Source organism: Bombus terrestris, chromosome 7 (assembly GCF_910591885.1).
Source record: "Bombus terrestris chromosome 7, iyBomTerr1.2, whole genome shotgun sequence".
Lineage (NCBI taxonomy): Eukaryota > Metazoa > Arthropoda > Insecta > Hymenoptera > Apidae > Bombus > Bombus terrestris.
In genome coordinates this window covers 24,610,203-24,627,547 of record NC_063275.1, presented here as the reverse complement: position 1 = coordinate 24,627,547, position 17,345 = coordinate 24,610,203, and the positions used below count along the sequence as shown (strand labels likewise).

At 37.7% G+C, this 17,345-nt stretch overlaps 2 protein-coding genes and 1 long non-coding RNA gene across 7 annotated transcripts in view; 2 read left to right on the top strand and 1 right to left on the bottom strand.

Annotated features, from left to right (window-relative positions):
* LOC100645197 (protein couch potato) overlaps positions 1-9,336 on the bottom strand; it is a 198,179-nt gene extending 188,843 nt beyond the window's left edge. For 3 of the 4 annotated variants that reach the window (XM_048407170.1, XM_048407172.1, XM_048407171.1), the window contains exon 1: positions 7,928-9,336. In XM_048407170.1, coding sequence (XP_048263127.1) covers positions 7,928-7,990 — 63 coding nt within the window. In that variant the 5' untranslated portion in view covers positions 7,991-9,336. The remainder of the gene's footprint in view (positions 1-7,927) is intronic. The other variant, XM_048407174.1, reaches the window with a different exon arrangement.
* Positions 7,340-11,828, top strand: LOC125385389. The gene is made up of 2 exons (XR_007224585.1): positions 7,340-7,573; positions 10,234-11,828. It is a non-coding gene; the product is annotated as an uncharacterized LOC125385389 (long non-coding RNA).
* A 524-nt stretch (positions 11,829-12,352) lies between these two features.
* LOC100644404 (protein MCM10 homolog) lies at positions 12,353-16,211 on the top strand. 2 transcript variants are annotated; one of them, XM_048407164.1, is made up of 2 exons: positions 12,353-12,515; positions 12,606-16,211. In XM_048407164.1, the coding sequence occupies exon 2, from the start codon at positions 12,615-12,617 to the stop codon at positions 14,745-14,747; it is 2,133 nt and encodes a 710-aa protein (XP_048263121.1). In that variant the 5' UTR covers positions 12,353-12,515; positions 12,606-12,614; the 3' UTR covers positions 14,748-16,211. The 2 variants fall into 2 exon arrangements, with proteins under 2 accessions (XP_048263121.1, XP_020719548.2); XM_020863889.2 differs by having other exon boundaries at positions 12,353-12,528.
* Positions 16,212-17,345: the final 1,134 nt, after the last annotated feature.

Genomic DNA, 17,345 nt, shown 5'->3' with positions numbered 1-17,345 from the left:
CTGGCAAAAACTAATTTTTCACTTTCTGCAAAAATTGTCGAACTAATTTCGAACAGACCAACGATAATCTACATTTTCGGAGTTCCACTAGCCGGAATCTAATTCCAAAGAATCAATCCAATCGCCGGTGGATGTAGCTTTCGCGAATGGAACACGAAGGTGGAAAAAATTGCGCCGCGATCCCGTGCGATTTAATGAAATTCCTTGGTTTCGTGGATAAAGTTGAAACGAAGTTTATGTTGGGAAACGATCGAGTTCGCCTCTATAGCGAAACAGTCGGTGCTTTCGAAAGTTTCGTATAATTGAAGCAACGAACATGCAGAAGAGAGAAATACGTACTAACCCTACGACGGATAGGATGAACGGAAAATGATCGGTGCCCGTTGTTTTCCAGCGTGATGCCTATTTGATCGATTATAACATAGACGTATGAAAGTTTATATTACACGCGTGCACGTATATACAGTGGAACGCTAAATTTTGCACGAAGCATAGAACTGAAAATTAAATTGAACGTATCGCTAATTTTGTTATTTACGGTCGGTTGGTTTTGTGTACCAAATTTACTTGATATTAATGCGAGTGCTGTTCGAAATTTAATTACGTAAAATATATGCCGTCGGTAGCTGAGCGAGGACGCGGCTTAACGAACGTGAAAATAAATTAGCCTATACAGACATTATGAACTAATCAAACATCGATCGATATAACGCGACATACATCGTCAAAAAATTGTACGCCTAAACTTTGTGATCGAAAAGGTTTTTATTTGTATAAAACTGGTAAAAGAATATTTTGAAAGGTGACACGAAACGAGATTACGTTTCCTACACTTTGTAGCATTTTCAAGACGCAAAAATCAATAATCATAATGTAAATTCGTGTACGAATACCTTTATCCGTTAATTTCTCGATACTCGCTTTGTTTCTTTCGTTGGAATAAGAAAGATCGCCAGATATTTCCACGCACTGGACTAAAGCTAAAACGCGCAACAATCACCTCGGGCGAATTGATTATCGAGCGTGTCCATGTTAACCGAGAAGGTAAGAAGTGTTGCAAAATTAATCCCCGTTTTATTTCGTCCTCGACAGAGTAGAAAATTAATTCTTTGGTTGCACTCGCCACATTTTCCAAAGGGTAGATCCCTGACGCGTCCAGACATCATAAAAATGCGAATCAGAGCGTGAAAAACCTGGAAAGCGTTTTTGATCGTTATACAATCGGCCACGGTCCGCGATTCTGGCGATTTTACGTTACGCAATCGTAACATGGAAATTTTCTGTATTTCGAAACAACGAAATTCTGGTTAGAAAACAACGTAGCTTGCTTTTCCTACCAACCTACCTCCTATTTTCATCCGAATAATATAGCTAAGAGAAACGTTGTACTTCTATCTTAGCAATTAAAGAATAAAAATAAGATATAATTTAAAAAGATCATCGTATGCTTAGGAAAGAAGTTTCTCGGAAAATTAGATCTGTTCTTTGCATAGGATTGGCAACAAGGATTATAAAATATATATATATAAAGAAGAATCTAGATACGCATTGTCTCTTTTTCTAAGATAAATTTTTATTTCTAATCTTATTTCAACTCCTAAAACTTGTGAACCGCTGTTAAACGAACTTCTTCTCTGTTTAACTTCCACTTTCGATCTTCTTCGTACTTCACTGACGTCATCTTGATAATATGCAAATTCTTGTACGTGTATACTGATAAAAAATAGGAAAATAAAGAAGGCAACTACGCAAATAAAAACCTTGATAAATATATATAACACTTATTCTTTTCGAAACGCAACTTTTAGTACTAAAAACTGATATTTTAAAAAGCGTTGAAATATTCGTATAACGATGTTTAAACTATTCTTCCCTTAACTCCGCTTCCATGTATGCAACGTTAATACTTGAAAATTACCGTAGCAATTTTAAATGCACGATATTCGATGGAGAATCGCTTCTCGCGTGCAGACATTTTCCAAAGAGAGAAAGGGAGGAGAGAGAGAGAGAGAGAGAGAGAGAGAGAAACGTCTGGCATTAAAATAATTCTCGAACGACTCTCCAACTTCTTGCGGCAGGTTTCTCTTTTCCCCCGTGGCGGAAATCGGCTCCACGTGTTTCCCAGACGCGGCACCGATTTCCGGGCAACGTTAAAAATTCCAACGAGTCCATTCGAAGCTAATTGACCGCGAAGCAAAGCTCCATCGCGTGGATCTTATTTTCCAAATTGACTGCGCGTCCAACCGCGAGTTCGTTAAACGATACTGCGAATTTCTATATCTCAGTTTCGCTCTGATTTTATCGACCAACAAGGACTCTCGACGATTTCAGCAGACATCTAACGTGAAATTGAAACGAGAAATCATGCGTAACGATGGCGATTCTTCCGATATTTTCTGTAAACTCGAGATAATTTTTAACGTAAGAAATCGTACATTTGGTCGAGAATGGTGGAAAGAACGCAATAAGGTTAAATCGTCGAATTGATATCTAGAGATCGTCGTTTCACGCCTTCCAGTTATCATACGCGAATTCGATGCTCATCGATGCTCGTATCGATCGTCGTTTATCTCGCTTCTGGAAATCCAGCACCTCGATTTAGTATACAACGCCGGATAAACGTGTTTGGGCTATTATTCCACTGCATAATTCCAAGCGTCAAATACGTTCTTGCAATTAATTTAGAGACTGTGGATTACAGTTTCGGTTCGATCGCGTAAACGCTCGGCGAATAGTTAATAAAACTAATACATTGCTTCGTTCGTGTTAGACGAATAGACTGGGTTTAGTATCCGAAAATTTGCGTATGGATAGAAAATCGAGGAATGGCTGATGCATGAAACGTTAAGTTTGATACAGTTGGAGCTTTGATCGCGATATATTCCCATCATTTTAACGATTAAACGATTTCATCGACCATCGTTCCTAGAGTAGATACTATTGGCTTCCTAACGGAGATGCAGAGTAAGGGAAACAATTAATTATAAACGAACGATTCGTGCTACGCTACTTTTCCTCGATAATCACTGAAATTCGATGATCTACGGTATAGACGTTTCAAGAATAGTATCAACAAGAATAGGAGTCGTAACATCATAAGCAAACAAGCCCAACACTTTTATCCCATTACAATCAAACAAGCCTCGCCTAATTGAATTAAGACCATAGGTTCCCTATAATGACATACACAAGACTATCAGAAAAAAGCTAATAGCAAGTTCCAAAGTACATAAAATTTGATCCCTCTACATCTATGACGAAAAGAAACTCAACGAGGAGAGGTAAAACAATCAGAGAGGCGAGGTAAGGCGAGGTTCGTCTATTAAAAATTATACTTTACCTATCCTATGTGTTCTATTGTACGTTTTCTATACGTTCCTTTGAACTTCGCACAAACGCGTAAAAGCCGGCAATCTGTTCGTCAGCAACCAAAGAACCTGTCGCGCGCTAACGACAGTTTTGTCGCTTAGGAAAAGGGCATTTGACGACGCGGAACGACGTTTCTTAGCTACTTAGCTCGCAGCAATCAAAAATTCAATTCCTTCTTCTTGTAGCGACGCCTTGCGATAATAAAAGGCTCTTGCGATTCTTCTTGTAATTTACAGTATAAATAAATGCTAAAGCGACCGTTTTGTCGCTAACGCGCGTACAACCTCATCCGCGACAACTTCGATCGTTCTTATTCCGATAAAACATAATCTATCCGCCTTCTCCTGCTTAGAATTTCGTTCGTCTACGCTCGACCAAATTAATTGGAAAACAAGCGTGGAATATTATTTCGGTCTCGTAGCAAACTGATGGGCGAAATAGAGGGCGAAACGTGAGGCCATTTCGTGAATTTCGCCGGCGAAATAGTCGTGGGAAATGTAAAAGCGTTTCCTCGTTACATTCACGCATGGACCCATCACGCAACAAATACGTTTTTATCCGTGACGTGGCGAGAATTAAATTTTCCCCCCGTCGTACTTTCCTTGAATAGGCTAGCGGGGAATGTAGAAGGGACAAACAGCGAAGAGGAGCCAGCAACGGTGCAGTGGCGAACAGTGGGAAAAATCGCGCAGCTCTACCCTTTCCCCCTTCTGAAAAAACCTGTGCACGCTTTTTATCTCAAGATCACCGGCTAAATTTTAATTACGACCCGAGCTACAGAGTGTATAACTTTTATTACGTGGCTTATTTCGCTGGTTGCGGTGAAGGGCGGAAACCAGAGTCGAAGAACTCGGATTTCACCGTGTTACGCAGCTGATATGCGAAACAAAGAGATTTTTCTGCTGGGTTGTTCACGATTTGTAGATCATCATCGACATTGTGACGATTTGTGATTCATTTGCATCATCGTTTGCATCAAACCCTTAACCCTTAACAACATCGTACGTACGATTTGGAATAATAAAATACTTTTGACTCTGATGCCCTATGCCATTTAATATAAAAATTGTCAATGTTTCCGCGCGAGGTTACCCTTTACAGAGGTAAAGGTAAATGTAATTTGGCGTTTATGCGAACCCATTGATCTTACACTTTATTCATCGACCGTTCGAATCTCAATTCTATCGATCTTCCCATCAGTTCAATTCTGCAAGAGCTTACTATTACGTTGACTTTGAACTTCCAAAATTACAATTTCGTATAGCTCTTTCCACGATCCGCGCAACTTTTACACATTGTATGTTCACTGTCCGGTCTTTCGCTAGTTAACAACGTTCACGCTTCGGAACGTAAATTGTAAACGATCCGTCAATAGCAATGTCGATCTCCGTCGATAACCTCCTAATCGAGCGTCGATGTTCCTGCTTGCGAGCAATGCGGAAGAGCACGCACGGAAAGGAATCGTAAAAGGAAACCGAGCAAAACGATGGCCAAGTTTCCTGCTCTCGTGTCGTCGTTCCCGTTCGATACATCCACTCTTCCTGATCCACGTGACAGACCGTCCGACAAAGCCGGTCGTGCGAGAAAATCGTGATTTTCTCCGCGCTAAAATCTCGATCCGTACGATCGAACGATCGCATCAAACGTGACCGAAACGAACGGCAATCGCAAGATACACGTCGGCCAAACTATCGTTCGGTTCATCGAGGACAACGCGTTGGAACCACGAGTAACGATACACAGATTCAAATACGTTGCAAGTATGTAAAAGCGAAGCGATGCTTTCCAGTAGAATCGAACCTAATCCTACTGTCATCCTCGCTTCTTCTTCGCGATTGTATCTCTTCCGACATTTTCTACCTTTTTTCAACTATTTTATTCATAAAAACCGTGAAACGCGTACAAGATACGGAAATTGCATCGAATAGTAAAACCAAATATTTGAAAACTGTGTATATTTTATCCCTGCCGAGGTCGTAAAATTCTGAGAGATACGATAATTCAAAATCTATGCAGCAGTGCTTATGTTTGCGAAAAAAAAAAAACTGTACAAAAAGCGCTAAAATTAATACGAAACGTAATATATACGTATATTTACAGTATATGGAAAGTATATATAAATATAAAGAGGAGTGAACAATTACGAATTTAAAGATATTTAGAATCAAATTTTACACGTATCTGTCGGATCAATCGCGACCTTTGGAAGATTAATAATATCTATTGAAATATAATGTTCATTTCGGATGATATGGGAGCAAGTAGGACGGCAAGGTTAAACGCGACAGATTCAAACCCCCTGTGAGTACTTTGAGAAACGAAGTAAGTTCTGTCAAATAGAATAATCGTCGAGTAGGTTCGAAACTTTATGAACGTCTTAGCAAAAATTCTCCGTTCTCTCAAAAGTATCTTTTCCGATTGTCATTAAAATCTGCTATCGTAATTTTCATGCACGATGTAATTCTACGCTGATAATAATCGATTACATGCAGCCTGTAAAAGCATAAACAGGATATACGTATTTCTGAATTTCACGACTCGATCGGTACTCGCAGGAGTATCGATTAGTTCTGATATCAAAGTACTTGTAATTAGATTTTTGAAACTCGCAAGTACTCGTTTCGATGTTCGCAAACAGCTTGCGAAGGTCGAATACTTCGCGAAGTACGATGAATCAACTATTTATATGTTATGAGTAATATTCGAACGGTACGAACCTTGAGTATTGATTCGGATTTATAAGTACGTAGGTACATGTTAAACTCGATCCCACCACTAACCATGAGGAAACAAACAGCCAGAAATAATTCCGCGAATGTTGCGCTTCGAAAATAAGTATCGCGATATTTCACACGGTTGTGCAACGCCCTTGCTGTATTAACAATTTACGATGCGATTCGCAGGCACCAGTTTCAAACGCTTTAGTTTTCCTTCGATTTTAATCGATCGTGTGTAAAGCGTTCGAACGCGTCGCGAGAAGTTCCCTCTGTTTCTCGGTGACGTTAGTAAGGGAAGTTCTATAGCGTGAATAATAAATCGTCTTTGATTCGCTTCTATTACGGGCAGCGCCTCCATTTTGTCCCTAGAAGGTGAAGAAGTCGCGTAAAAGGGACGTTAGAACGATGTAATACGAGTTAAAATACGATAGAACGTAGAGGGTACTCCTTGAAAGGGATTACGTTGGCGTACGATGAAAAATTTACCGATGTATATATTAATTCTATCCCGATGTGTTATTCAAATTTCGCGCGTCATCGTGTTGATCAAATATCGATAGCGATCGGTGCGTTGCATTGAAAGCTGCACGTTCGATCAAAAAGCAGGTACGTAACTAGTAAGCGCCACACAAGTTGGTCTACAAGACCGACAGTTTCGTGAAAGTCGATCGAGAATTCGCTGGACAGGTGCCTGCAGCTAATAACCGGCGACTTGAACGATCGTCCAATATATATCACGAGCAAGCATGATCCATGATTATATATAAGAGACTTAAGGTTTTCTATGACGAACAAAGCGTATGTACTTGTTTTTCGTAGGACTCCGATAATAAAACAGTTGGCGCGGTCGCCTACTACCTATGTAACGTCTGATAATGCGTGTGTCGTGTGACGAAGCGTAATCCAGCGGCATATGATGTGACAGAGAGCGTATAGCGAGCCCTCCGCGGGTCTCGCGTTGCGGAAAAATCAATAACAAGCGTGGTCTGGCGTGGCGCGTCACTCTCTCAGGTGCTCGGCTGCGAGGAAGGAAGCCGACCTGCTAAACCAGCCTATCCAGCCAACCGACCGATCGAGCGCACGATGGAAACGAGTCACCTGCGGCACACACTGTGTATTGTGGTGCACGATCGAATTCCCGCCTTCTCTCTGCCCATATACACGCTCGTAACGTTAACGCTCTCTATACACATGCTTACACAGGACTGAACCGCGTGTATGTATATACGTGTAAGTACTATGTGCACCGGCAGCCACGACACAGCAAGCACGCAAAGTTTGCGCGTGCAACGCGCCTGCGCGTTCTCGTGACGTGTAAGCCCTGGAAAGAGGAACGAGGAGGGAAGAATACGATGTACACGAGAAAAGGAAAGCGACGGGAAGAGCGAGCAAGGTAGAGTAATATATAGAAGAAGAGGGAAGAAAACGAGGAAGGAAGAGAAACGAGCAATATGGCGAGCGTAGGAGTGGGACGGAGGGTAACTAAGGTAAGTTGATGGGAAGGAAGGAAGGAAGGAAGTAGGTATGTCGGATGCCCTGTGCAAATGTGTGTACGCGCGCGGCCTCGCGCGGCGCGGCACGGCGCAACGAACGGCGAGAGAAAGGGAGAAGGGTGAAAACGAGGAAGCAATCGGCGGCTCTGGTATACATACACGTATAATACATACATAGCGCATACATATATTTATATATGTACATATTTATATATATGTAGAGAGGGAGAGAGAGAGAGAGAGAGAGAGAGAGAGAGAGGGAGAGAGAGAGAAGGAGAGAGGATCGTGCGTAATGCACAGGCGCGTCGTTAACGATACAATGTACGGTGTAGTAGTTAGTGCACGTACCTCGTCTTCACCGGTGGCTACCGTGTTGACGGAGTCCATACTCTGTGAGAGCGGTGCGTCCATGATGCAAGCGAGTTTGCTGGATGGTCCGGGGTTTCCGGGGGCTGCGGTTCGAGCGGGTGGCGGCGATGAGTCCACCGTATCCCGTCTCGGGCGTTTTAAAGCGGGCGGCGTTATGGTTGTACCGGCGAAGACGACAGGCGCCTCCAGGACGTATCACTGGAAATAACCCTTTTCTCGCGAGAAACCCAGGCGTATCGCCTCCTTCCTCCTTCTCCACCTTTCCCTCCTTTCCTTTCCGTTGGCGAGCGCGCGCGCGCACGTATATCCACGTACGTACGATCTATGTCTCTTGTACTTTCTTCCGTTCTGTCCTTCTACCCTCTCTCTCTCTCTTTCTTTTCGCCTTCGTTTCGCTTCTTCCGCTTCCTGTTACGTTTCTTCTTAATCGCTTGCACCTCCGCCACCACCGCCACCACCTCCACCACCTCCAGCCCTACGACAGCGCGGTGCTGCTGCTGCTGCTGCTGCTGTTGCTGCTGCTGCTACCGTTACTCTCGTTGCACCTGTCACGAGCTGTGCAAGGGCGTCAGGAAAGACCGATGCAGTGGGAAAGTAAGAGAGAGAGAGGGCTACAGCGAGAACCAGACAGTCTGAGCTGTAGGTAGAATGTGTATGTAGCCTGCAGGTGTTCCCACGCGTCTATTTTAGAGCAATCGATACACCGTGCCCGTGGAGGAGGGCCGAACCCAGAGAACGTGCTCTATAGTGGTGGTTCGTCGACGACACTTGTTCATTTACCGGCCGCAGGTAGTAACCCATGCAGCAGCGACGTGTTATCCTGATTCCTCTCCTGCTATCTCTTCTTCGCGTATTTTATAACACGTATATAATCGTAGGCGATATTGATTAATAATCGCGTATCGATCGATCGCGCGACCACGGAGATGAACCAGCACGGCGATGTTGAACAACGACGATCCGAATCCGGATGTACTCGCACGACGACGTGTGCAGACGAGACAGGCAGGTAACGGCGATTCGCGGGAGACGTAGAGCGCGTTTATCGCGAGCGCGGCGCGTGCGTTCGTCGTGTTTTACGTGTGCTTGTATTTTATATGTATTTCTTCGCGTGTTTTTATGTAGTTGATCGAGAAAAGATATGCATATGTATTAACGTTGACGATTGACCCTTTTGTATGTATACAATTGCGTGTCGATTAAACCAATTAGAGTAGAGACCGAGCGGCAAGGACGAGTAACTCGGCGAGGGACGAACGAAAAAACGTAGACCGCAATTTATAAATGAACAACACACCGGTCAGGCAAGTAAGAATAATAATAATATATTGTTACGTAAGCACTGCGACACGACTGGTACGCAGGTTGCCGATAGACTGACGGACTGCGAACGAGCACGACGCTCGAGACGGGTGCGCGCGCGGGGTCGAATCGCTGTCGGCGCAGGGGTGGGGCGCGGTGGGGTGGCCCGCGGGCCACTGGGTCGGGGTAGGTGAGTGGGTGGCAAACAGGGGTGGGGGTCACGCACGAGGTACGACGAGGGGGTCAAGGGGCAAGGCACGCGCCTGGAGGGGACTCGCCCTCCCATGTTTTACCTTTTCCTCCGACGATGCTCTAGGTGACTCCGACCGAGGAAATTGCGAGCTCTGCCTCTATCAAACGGAGGCACGACCGAGTTCGTTAATAAAGGGGAAAAAATGAGTGATTCTCCAGCTTCGCTACGCGCCTCTTTCGATTCCAGGAAACATGCTACTTTGTAGAAATTATGTTGACAACAACGTTGCTATGGACAGTTGTGTATATTGCAGTTGTACGGCGGAGCGCGCGTTTTACCGTGACGCGAACCAACGCGTTCAACGATATACGCTAAAGCTAATCGATCGTTTGTAAATTGATACTTACTACTGCTCGTAAATTTCCTTTTTTATACGTGAATTTCATCGTGCACACGCGACTTTTATTCTACATATGTATATTACCTTTCTGAATAATCTATTCGGTTATACGAACCCTCCATAACGGAGTGTAAAATATTTATTCTCGGAAGAATATTCATTTTAGCAGCTGTTATGACGCCACTGCTTTAATTTTAAATATTAGAAAACTAATGTATATATTGTACTATATCTCGTTTTGTTATTCGATAAAGAAATTCCCAAAGGTATTCAACCGCACGAAACATTGTCACGCGACTACTTTCTGGAACTGAAATATATTTCTTTTTTTTTTTTTTTTTTTATTACTTATATTTATCCTTTTATAACGGACATCTGTATTTTCCATAGGACGCAGATGGTACGGAGTCCTCGAAAGAACCGAAAGGACGAAAGAGAGAACCACTGCGTGTTGCACCGTTCTACTCGAAAAACTTCGTAACCATACGCTTTCCCCATGACTAACAGGTGGAAGGCGTTTGAAATGTGCAGCTTTCCTCGAGATTAGCAGGTGGAGGATACTATTGGTGCCTCGTGCCGCGGATTATTTCGAACCAGATCTGGAGAAACCACCTTCCCTTGTAGAAAGCATATGGACGACTTAGCGCGACGTTAAACCGCGCTTCAGTAGCGATCGTTTGACTTTTCAACATTAATATCGTAAAAAAATAACGATCAAATTAAAATAATATTAAACGAAACCTTCCAACAAAAGCTTTTATTCCTTTTTAAGATGAACTTTCATGGCGGAGAATGTAAGTGCAATGTCGTTTCTACGATTCTCTTTCAGACAAATCGCATTGAGGTTTAATTATAGATAAGCCAACCGACGCTGTTCGTTACAACGCGAAGATATAGCAGTGGACACTTCTTGCAAATTATATATTAAAGGGAAACGATTTTTCCAACGGCACCAGAGAAAGAAATTCTTGCTTTGAGAAAAGTTATCGTCACAAATAAGAAAGTAATATAGTTGCGGGATCGATAGACAGTAAAGTGTAGCGGAGAATATGTTTTATTGATGACTTATTGCTCGAATCGATCGACGGTTCCACGGTAGCAAATAGAGTAACAGTATACATATGCTTCTTAGTCGCTGAAAATTATAGCATTATCATTCGCTACTGTTTGTAGATATATATCAAGAATTTTTTTCGAAAATTGTACTAATTTTTCCACTGTCGATCACCAAATATATTTGTTTCAATTTTATTACATTATCGATGACGTGATTCTTGTTATTCCTGTTATTTATGAAATAAACACCAGTAAGTAAACAAGTGTAATGGCAATTAGATACATCTACTCTTACAGATGGTAGCTTACGTAAAGAATATGAAATGACTTGCACGCTATGATTACAGCAGCGCAAACTTAAAACGAACGTCCATGCCGTGTTATTTATTTTGCTCGATAATCGTTCACGCATACGAAAGCACAATGTTTAAAACAAAATTTCGTGCTGTTTTTAGAAAAATTCTAAAAGTGTATTCTACTTCGTTGTTATCGTGATTCTGTTACTCAATGAGGTAAAGAAAGGTTTCACAAACGTATTGAGTATTCTTTTACAAATTTATAAATTCGGATGAATTCTTTTAGTTTTTAATCATTTCTTTACGATAATAGTATTATGATAAAAGATTATAACATTTTTCAAATTTGTAGGTAAACTGATTTCAAAAATAAAGAATGTCACGCATCATCTTGTAAAATCAGAAAAGGAATAAGAAATGCGTTTCAAATCCATTCACGCGGATATTTCGGTGCTACTTTACCCTCCACAAAACTCATTTCTGTATCCTTTAGACAGACTGCAATATCCAAAATAAATCTTTCATATGACCGATCGATTTTCATGCTATGGATTGATGAAAAGACAACCTTCACGCTAAAAAAAATCGTCGATAGATACATATAAATAAACTTTAATGCTCTCTATTAACCTATATTGATTGTGAATATTTCTATCTTTTATTAAGTAATTATATTGCATTTCAAATCAAATATTTTAACAATTTTGGTGTATTAATTCTGCCTGTTTTTCATCAATTATGTTGAATTTAAAAGATATAATTTGTTTCAAACAACATCAGAAATTATAAAGATTTATATATACGTAAAATGGTATTTAGTAATATTTTTAGGGTTTTTAGAAGTACTATATTTCTTAGAGTATGATGTCTTGTAGTATACTCATATAATATAACAGTACCTCAAATTGCACACATTAGTTTATCTATTTCTAATACCGAATACTTAATTTTATTGGTTAGTTCTATTTTGTCCAATTTTCGAGCCATTAATACGATTTATTTAGAAAGGCATAATACTTAATTGTTTCCAATATTAAGTAATTGAATTAAAAGAAATTTTATATCTAATCGTGATAATTTTACAAATACGAAACAGATTCGAGAAGCAAATTTTTGGTCGTACCGATGAAAACATAGCTTGTCATTAAGAAATGGCGGGAAAGATGGCAGATTGTTTTGATAATTACTCATAGCTTGTTGCTTATCTGTATAATGAACGCGTTAAACTGACTAATAAGTGGTTTTAAAAATATAATTTTTTTTAGCCATTAAGTCTTAACTTCTTCTGTATTAAAAGTAAACAATTTCTGTGTGTAATTTGTAAGTAATAAAGGTTAATTGAATACTTTCGAAACTGCTAAAATATTAGTTATATTCGTATAATTATTATAGTAAATAATTTTATTTTAGATACTTAAAATGGATAATGATAGTGATTCTGACGTAAATGATATTTTAAATGATCTCTTAGCTAATGGTGATACAGAAGAAAATCAGGAATTATCTCAAAAAGAAACTCAAAAAGAAACTCTTAAAGAACTAGACTTTAATTTCTTAGACAGTACACCTAAAACAATTGATGGAAGTAAATCTACTAATCCCCAGGAAAAAAGTGAAGTTTATGATGATACCCTTGACTCTTCGGATGATGAAGACAGGCGTTACTTCGAGGAACAAAAATACTCCAATTATGGACGTGATATAAAAACTTTATTAAAAAAAGAAACTATTAAAAAAGATGAGGATAGACCACTTCCACGTGAAAGCAGTAGAACATTTGATTTCAGTGCAACAAAAACCAATAAAAATTTAAATACAGTAACAAATAATGCTATTGTTGCAGCAAAAGATGTTTATAGTGATCCATTTTTTGGATTAAGAATTGTTAATCCAATAATTTCTTCAGCAGAGCTGAAAGCACGTATGAGTGACAAAGTACCTGTTACCGTATCAAAAATAAAATATCATCTTAATCCAGAAAAAATGGAGAAAGACTGGGTAATTGCAGGAGTATTAATAAATAAATCTACACCAAAAACTTCTCAAAAAGGAAGTACATATGCTATATGGAAAATAAGCGATTTATCTGATAATATGAATACTGTGTGCCTTTTTATGTTTAGTAATGCATATAAAACACTATGGAAAACTACTATTGGGACTGTGATAGGTATTCTTAATCCAAATGTCTTGGAATCTAAAGATAATTCTGATTTAGCAACATTATCAATTGATAATCCTCAGAGGATCATGATACTTGGTAAATCTAAAGATATGGGAAAATGCAAATCCAGGAAAAAGAATGGAGAACCGTGTAGTTCTATTATAAATATTAGTCGTTGTGAATTTTGTTTATATCACATCAAGCGAGAATACAAGAAATGCTCTCGCAGAGCAGAATTACAGGCATTTAGTAATACTCAGAAATTTTCAATAGATATGTTAAAACAAAAACCACAGCAAAAACAAAAATCATTTTTCAACAATATGCCTGAATTTAATGCTGTTGTTGCTGTAAAAAATAAAAAATTAGAAGAAAAAGATGCCAAACGATTGGCATTACTTTCAGGAAGCCAGAAGATTAATGATTCAACTATTAATAGTTTAGGTAATATAAAAAGTCAAAATGTGAAAACAGATATATCAGGACAACAAATAAAAAGAGACTTTGAACAAATGAATAAGTCGAGAGGTTGGAAAGCTGCTGTATTATCACAAACATCTTCAGTCCACAAGGCACCCTCTTCATCTACGTTAACAGAGTTAAATTCCTGCAAAAATAATAATATAGGAAACAAAAATTTGTCTTCTCTATCTTCAAATCCTCGCTTAGGTATTGGTTGTCTTGGAGGAACGATAGATTTGTCAGAGCCTATAACTAAAAGACAAATTAACATAGCTAAAAATAATGCTGTAAAATGGATCAAAGAAAATGGAAAAATTAAACCTAAAGATCCTAACAAAGTACGTTTGAGTAAAGAAGAGAAACTAGAAAAGGGAAAAAAACGTCCAAGAGAATCAGAAAATGATGAAAGGCAAGAAGCAAAGAAATCAAATGTACTGTCAGATAAATTTAAAGAAATGATGCAAACTAAATCTGCTCATACTGATCTCATTGAAAAATCTTATGAACAGGAGCAAGACAAATATTTCAATAAGCTAGAAATGAAAGAAAGAATGGAAGAGAAAATGTTGACTACTTATAAGGTTCCTTGTAAAGCTGTTAGATGTTTAATTTGTAAATATACGTCTTTTTCTGCTTCTGAAATGTGCAAAGAGCAGAATCATCCATTGCGTGTTGCTGATGCGGTGAAAAGATTCTTCAAATGCGGAGATTGTGGAAATAGAACAGTGAGTTTAGACAGAATACCTTTGCATAGTTGTATAAAATGCAGCAGTTCAAATTGGACAAGGACTGCAATGATGGATGAAAGAAAAACAAATGTTTCCGTCACCGCATTATCCATTCGCGGAGATGAGGAAACTTTTATAGGATCAACGACTAAAGATGCCAATCTTAATCTCTTAGTACCAGATAAGGATGACAAGTAGTATCATTATAAATAATAATTTATAAAATATTATATAAAATATTATATTAAAGACATCTTTGCTATAAGTTTACATCTATTTAACTTTTATACTGTATCTTATAAGCATAGATAATTGTTTTCCTTATTGTCCTCAACATCAATACTCTTTTACTATGTGAAATACGCAAGTATAAAAAAGCTCTGATGTGATGTAGCTATATGTATATATAAATATAATTTAATATTTTTACAAGACTAATGTTACTTCAAAAGAAATTAAAGAAATAAATACATTTAACTATATCCGTTCAAATATACATACTAAGCAAAGATATCTGGGTACATCCAGGTGTAAAATATAAGATGTATTTCATAGAGTATTTTCTCTTTTATTATATTCTTTCAATTTCTCTTCATCTTTCTATTCAAATTTCTATTCAATAGCACCTCGTTCCATAGGCGAATATGTATGTCTTACCAATAATATAAAGAATTTTTTCTGTTATTTCATGTAAGTAAAATTCACGTATATAAAAGGGAGAGCATTAACAAAAATGTAAGAAGACGTTATAATTGGAACCCGGAAATATCTCTCATTGTGATCGGATCCATCACAGAGCAAAAACGTTAAAATCTATTTTTCCATTCTATCTCCGCTATTATTTATCTTACTTTTTACAATTCTAAAATATTTTTAAATAGTTATCTTGGATGTGCCCTGTGAAAACAAATATTATTGTGACATTTTCGGGTTCTAATAGCAACTTGTTTGCATGAGAAACATAGACTGTATTTTTCACTTCTTATTCACTTTTTCATATTCTATTCTATTCAGATTCTTATTAAATTTTGATATTAACGATACGTTAATTTTCTTCGCGTATAAATTTTGTGTAATGCGTATGTGAAAAAAGGGAGATTGGAAATAATGTTTAATTATCAAATAAATTGAAAATATTTTCGAAGAGAAGCGAAAGCGATTAAAATATTTCATTGTTAGTTTTACAAAATTTATATTCTTCTCGATTCCGTATTATTAACATTAAAATAATAGTACAATTTTAATTGTTAATAACTACCACATATACCAAAACATACAAAACATAGATATATGAGCTAACTACTTGATAGAGTTAAAGATAATTATAAGTTAACACTATGAATTTTTATCGAGGTAACTTCTATCGTCATAATCAGAAATGTTTTGTCACATAGACTACATTTAAGTATCATAAACCATCATTTCATTATTATGAGCCATTATTTCAATATCCCTCTTTATCACTTCACAAAACATTTTTTATAGAACATGTATCATGGTACGGCCAACATTTTATCACGTAAACTCGAAATTCATATTTTTACCGTATCCTCGTATTCATTTCAGTAAAAACGAATTAAAATTTTTAGGGTATAGCATGAATGTACTTTTCGCGTACAATACATGTAAAATATGAGGTATTAAATCCACATTTTGAAAAATTTCATTAAGCAAAAACTTATAACGATTACATCTTTGTATTGCCTTGTTAGATAAAAAGTAACATTTGAAAGAACAAAAATATTTTGTTAGAGCAATACAGGAGAATAAGATTGCCAAAAATTATAAATCTGTTAGCAGATTATACAACTATGCTTATGGAAGAGATCATAGGCAAGCCATAATCTAAGTACGTCATTGATTTGTTTAAATGAGATATACAAACGACGTCTATTAATTCCTTTCTTTCATGCGTTCTTCTGCAAATTCACATTCCCTTACCTTATAAAAAAATTAAAAACAAAAAAAAACCGAAAATTATTCAAGATTACACGGCTTTTTTCTAATCTCTTTCAGACGTTTACCGAGTTCTTAGAACTAGAACTTGTATACTTAAAATAATCTTCTGTTAAGCAGAAGAAATAATCGCACCGATGTAGTAATAAATAATTATCTAGATTCCTATTGAAAGAATGTTTACATATAAAAATTTAAGGAAACATTAAGCTGACATTTAACATTTCGCTGCCTTGAAGACAATACACAGATACAATACTTTTAAACCATCATGTTTTGGAATTCGTTGTGCACATACCATAAGCCAGGTCATTTTTTGTTGAACGTTCTATTTTGATGAAGTTTTCATAAAGCTTTATCCTTGCATCACATATGATATAATAGTATAAATAATCTAGTTATACTATTAATTAACAATACATTATTTTCACCATAAGATTCACAGTATTTGCAAATCTTCCTTTACTATACAACATTTCATAAAAGATACTTCACCAAAATTGCACGTTTCATTCTTCTCACATTTATACATACATATTATTGTTTATTACAAAGGCATCATATGGATAAGCAATTTAAATTAACAATGTTAAAATAAATTTTGTAATATTCTCAATAATTGCTACTTAAATATTGCAGAAGATAATTCTTTACTAACGGAGTGCACCGTTGTAACAATCGAAAAGATATATCTCGATACACTTGCGGAGCATTTGTTATATACAATTGTGAGTGTACAAAATATAAGAGTCGAGAGCCAGCAAAGTTAATGTAGATACGAAAAATTATCTCTTATATGTTTATATGTGTATCACTCGATGAGACGGAAAGATTTTATTT

Coding starts and splice junctions, on each gene's coding strand:
- LOC100644404 (XM_048407164.1), top strand. CDS start 12,615: ATGGATAATGATAGTGATTCTGACGTAAATGATATTTTAAATGATCTC.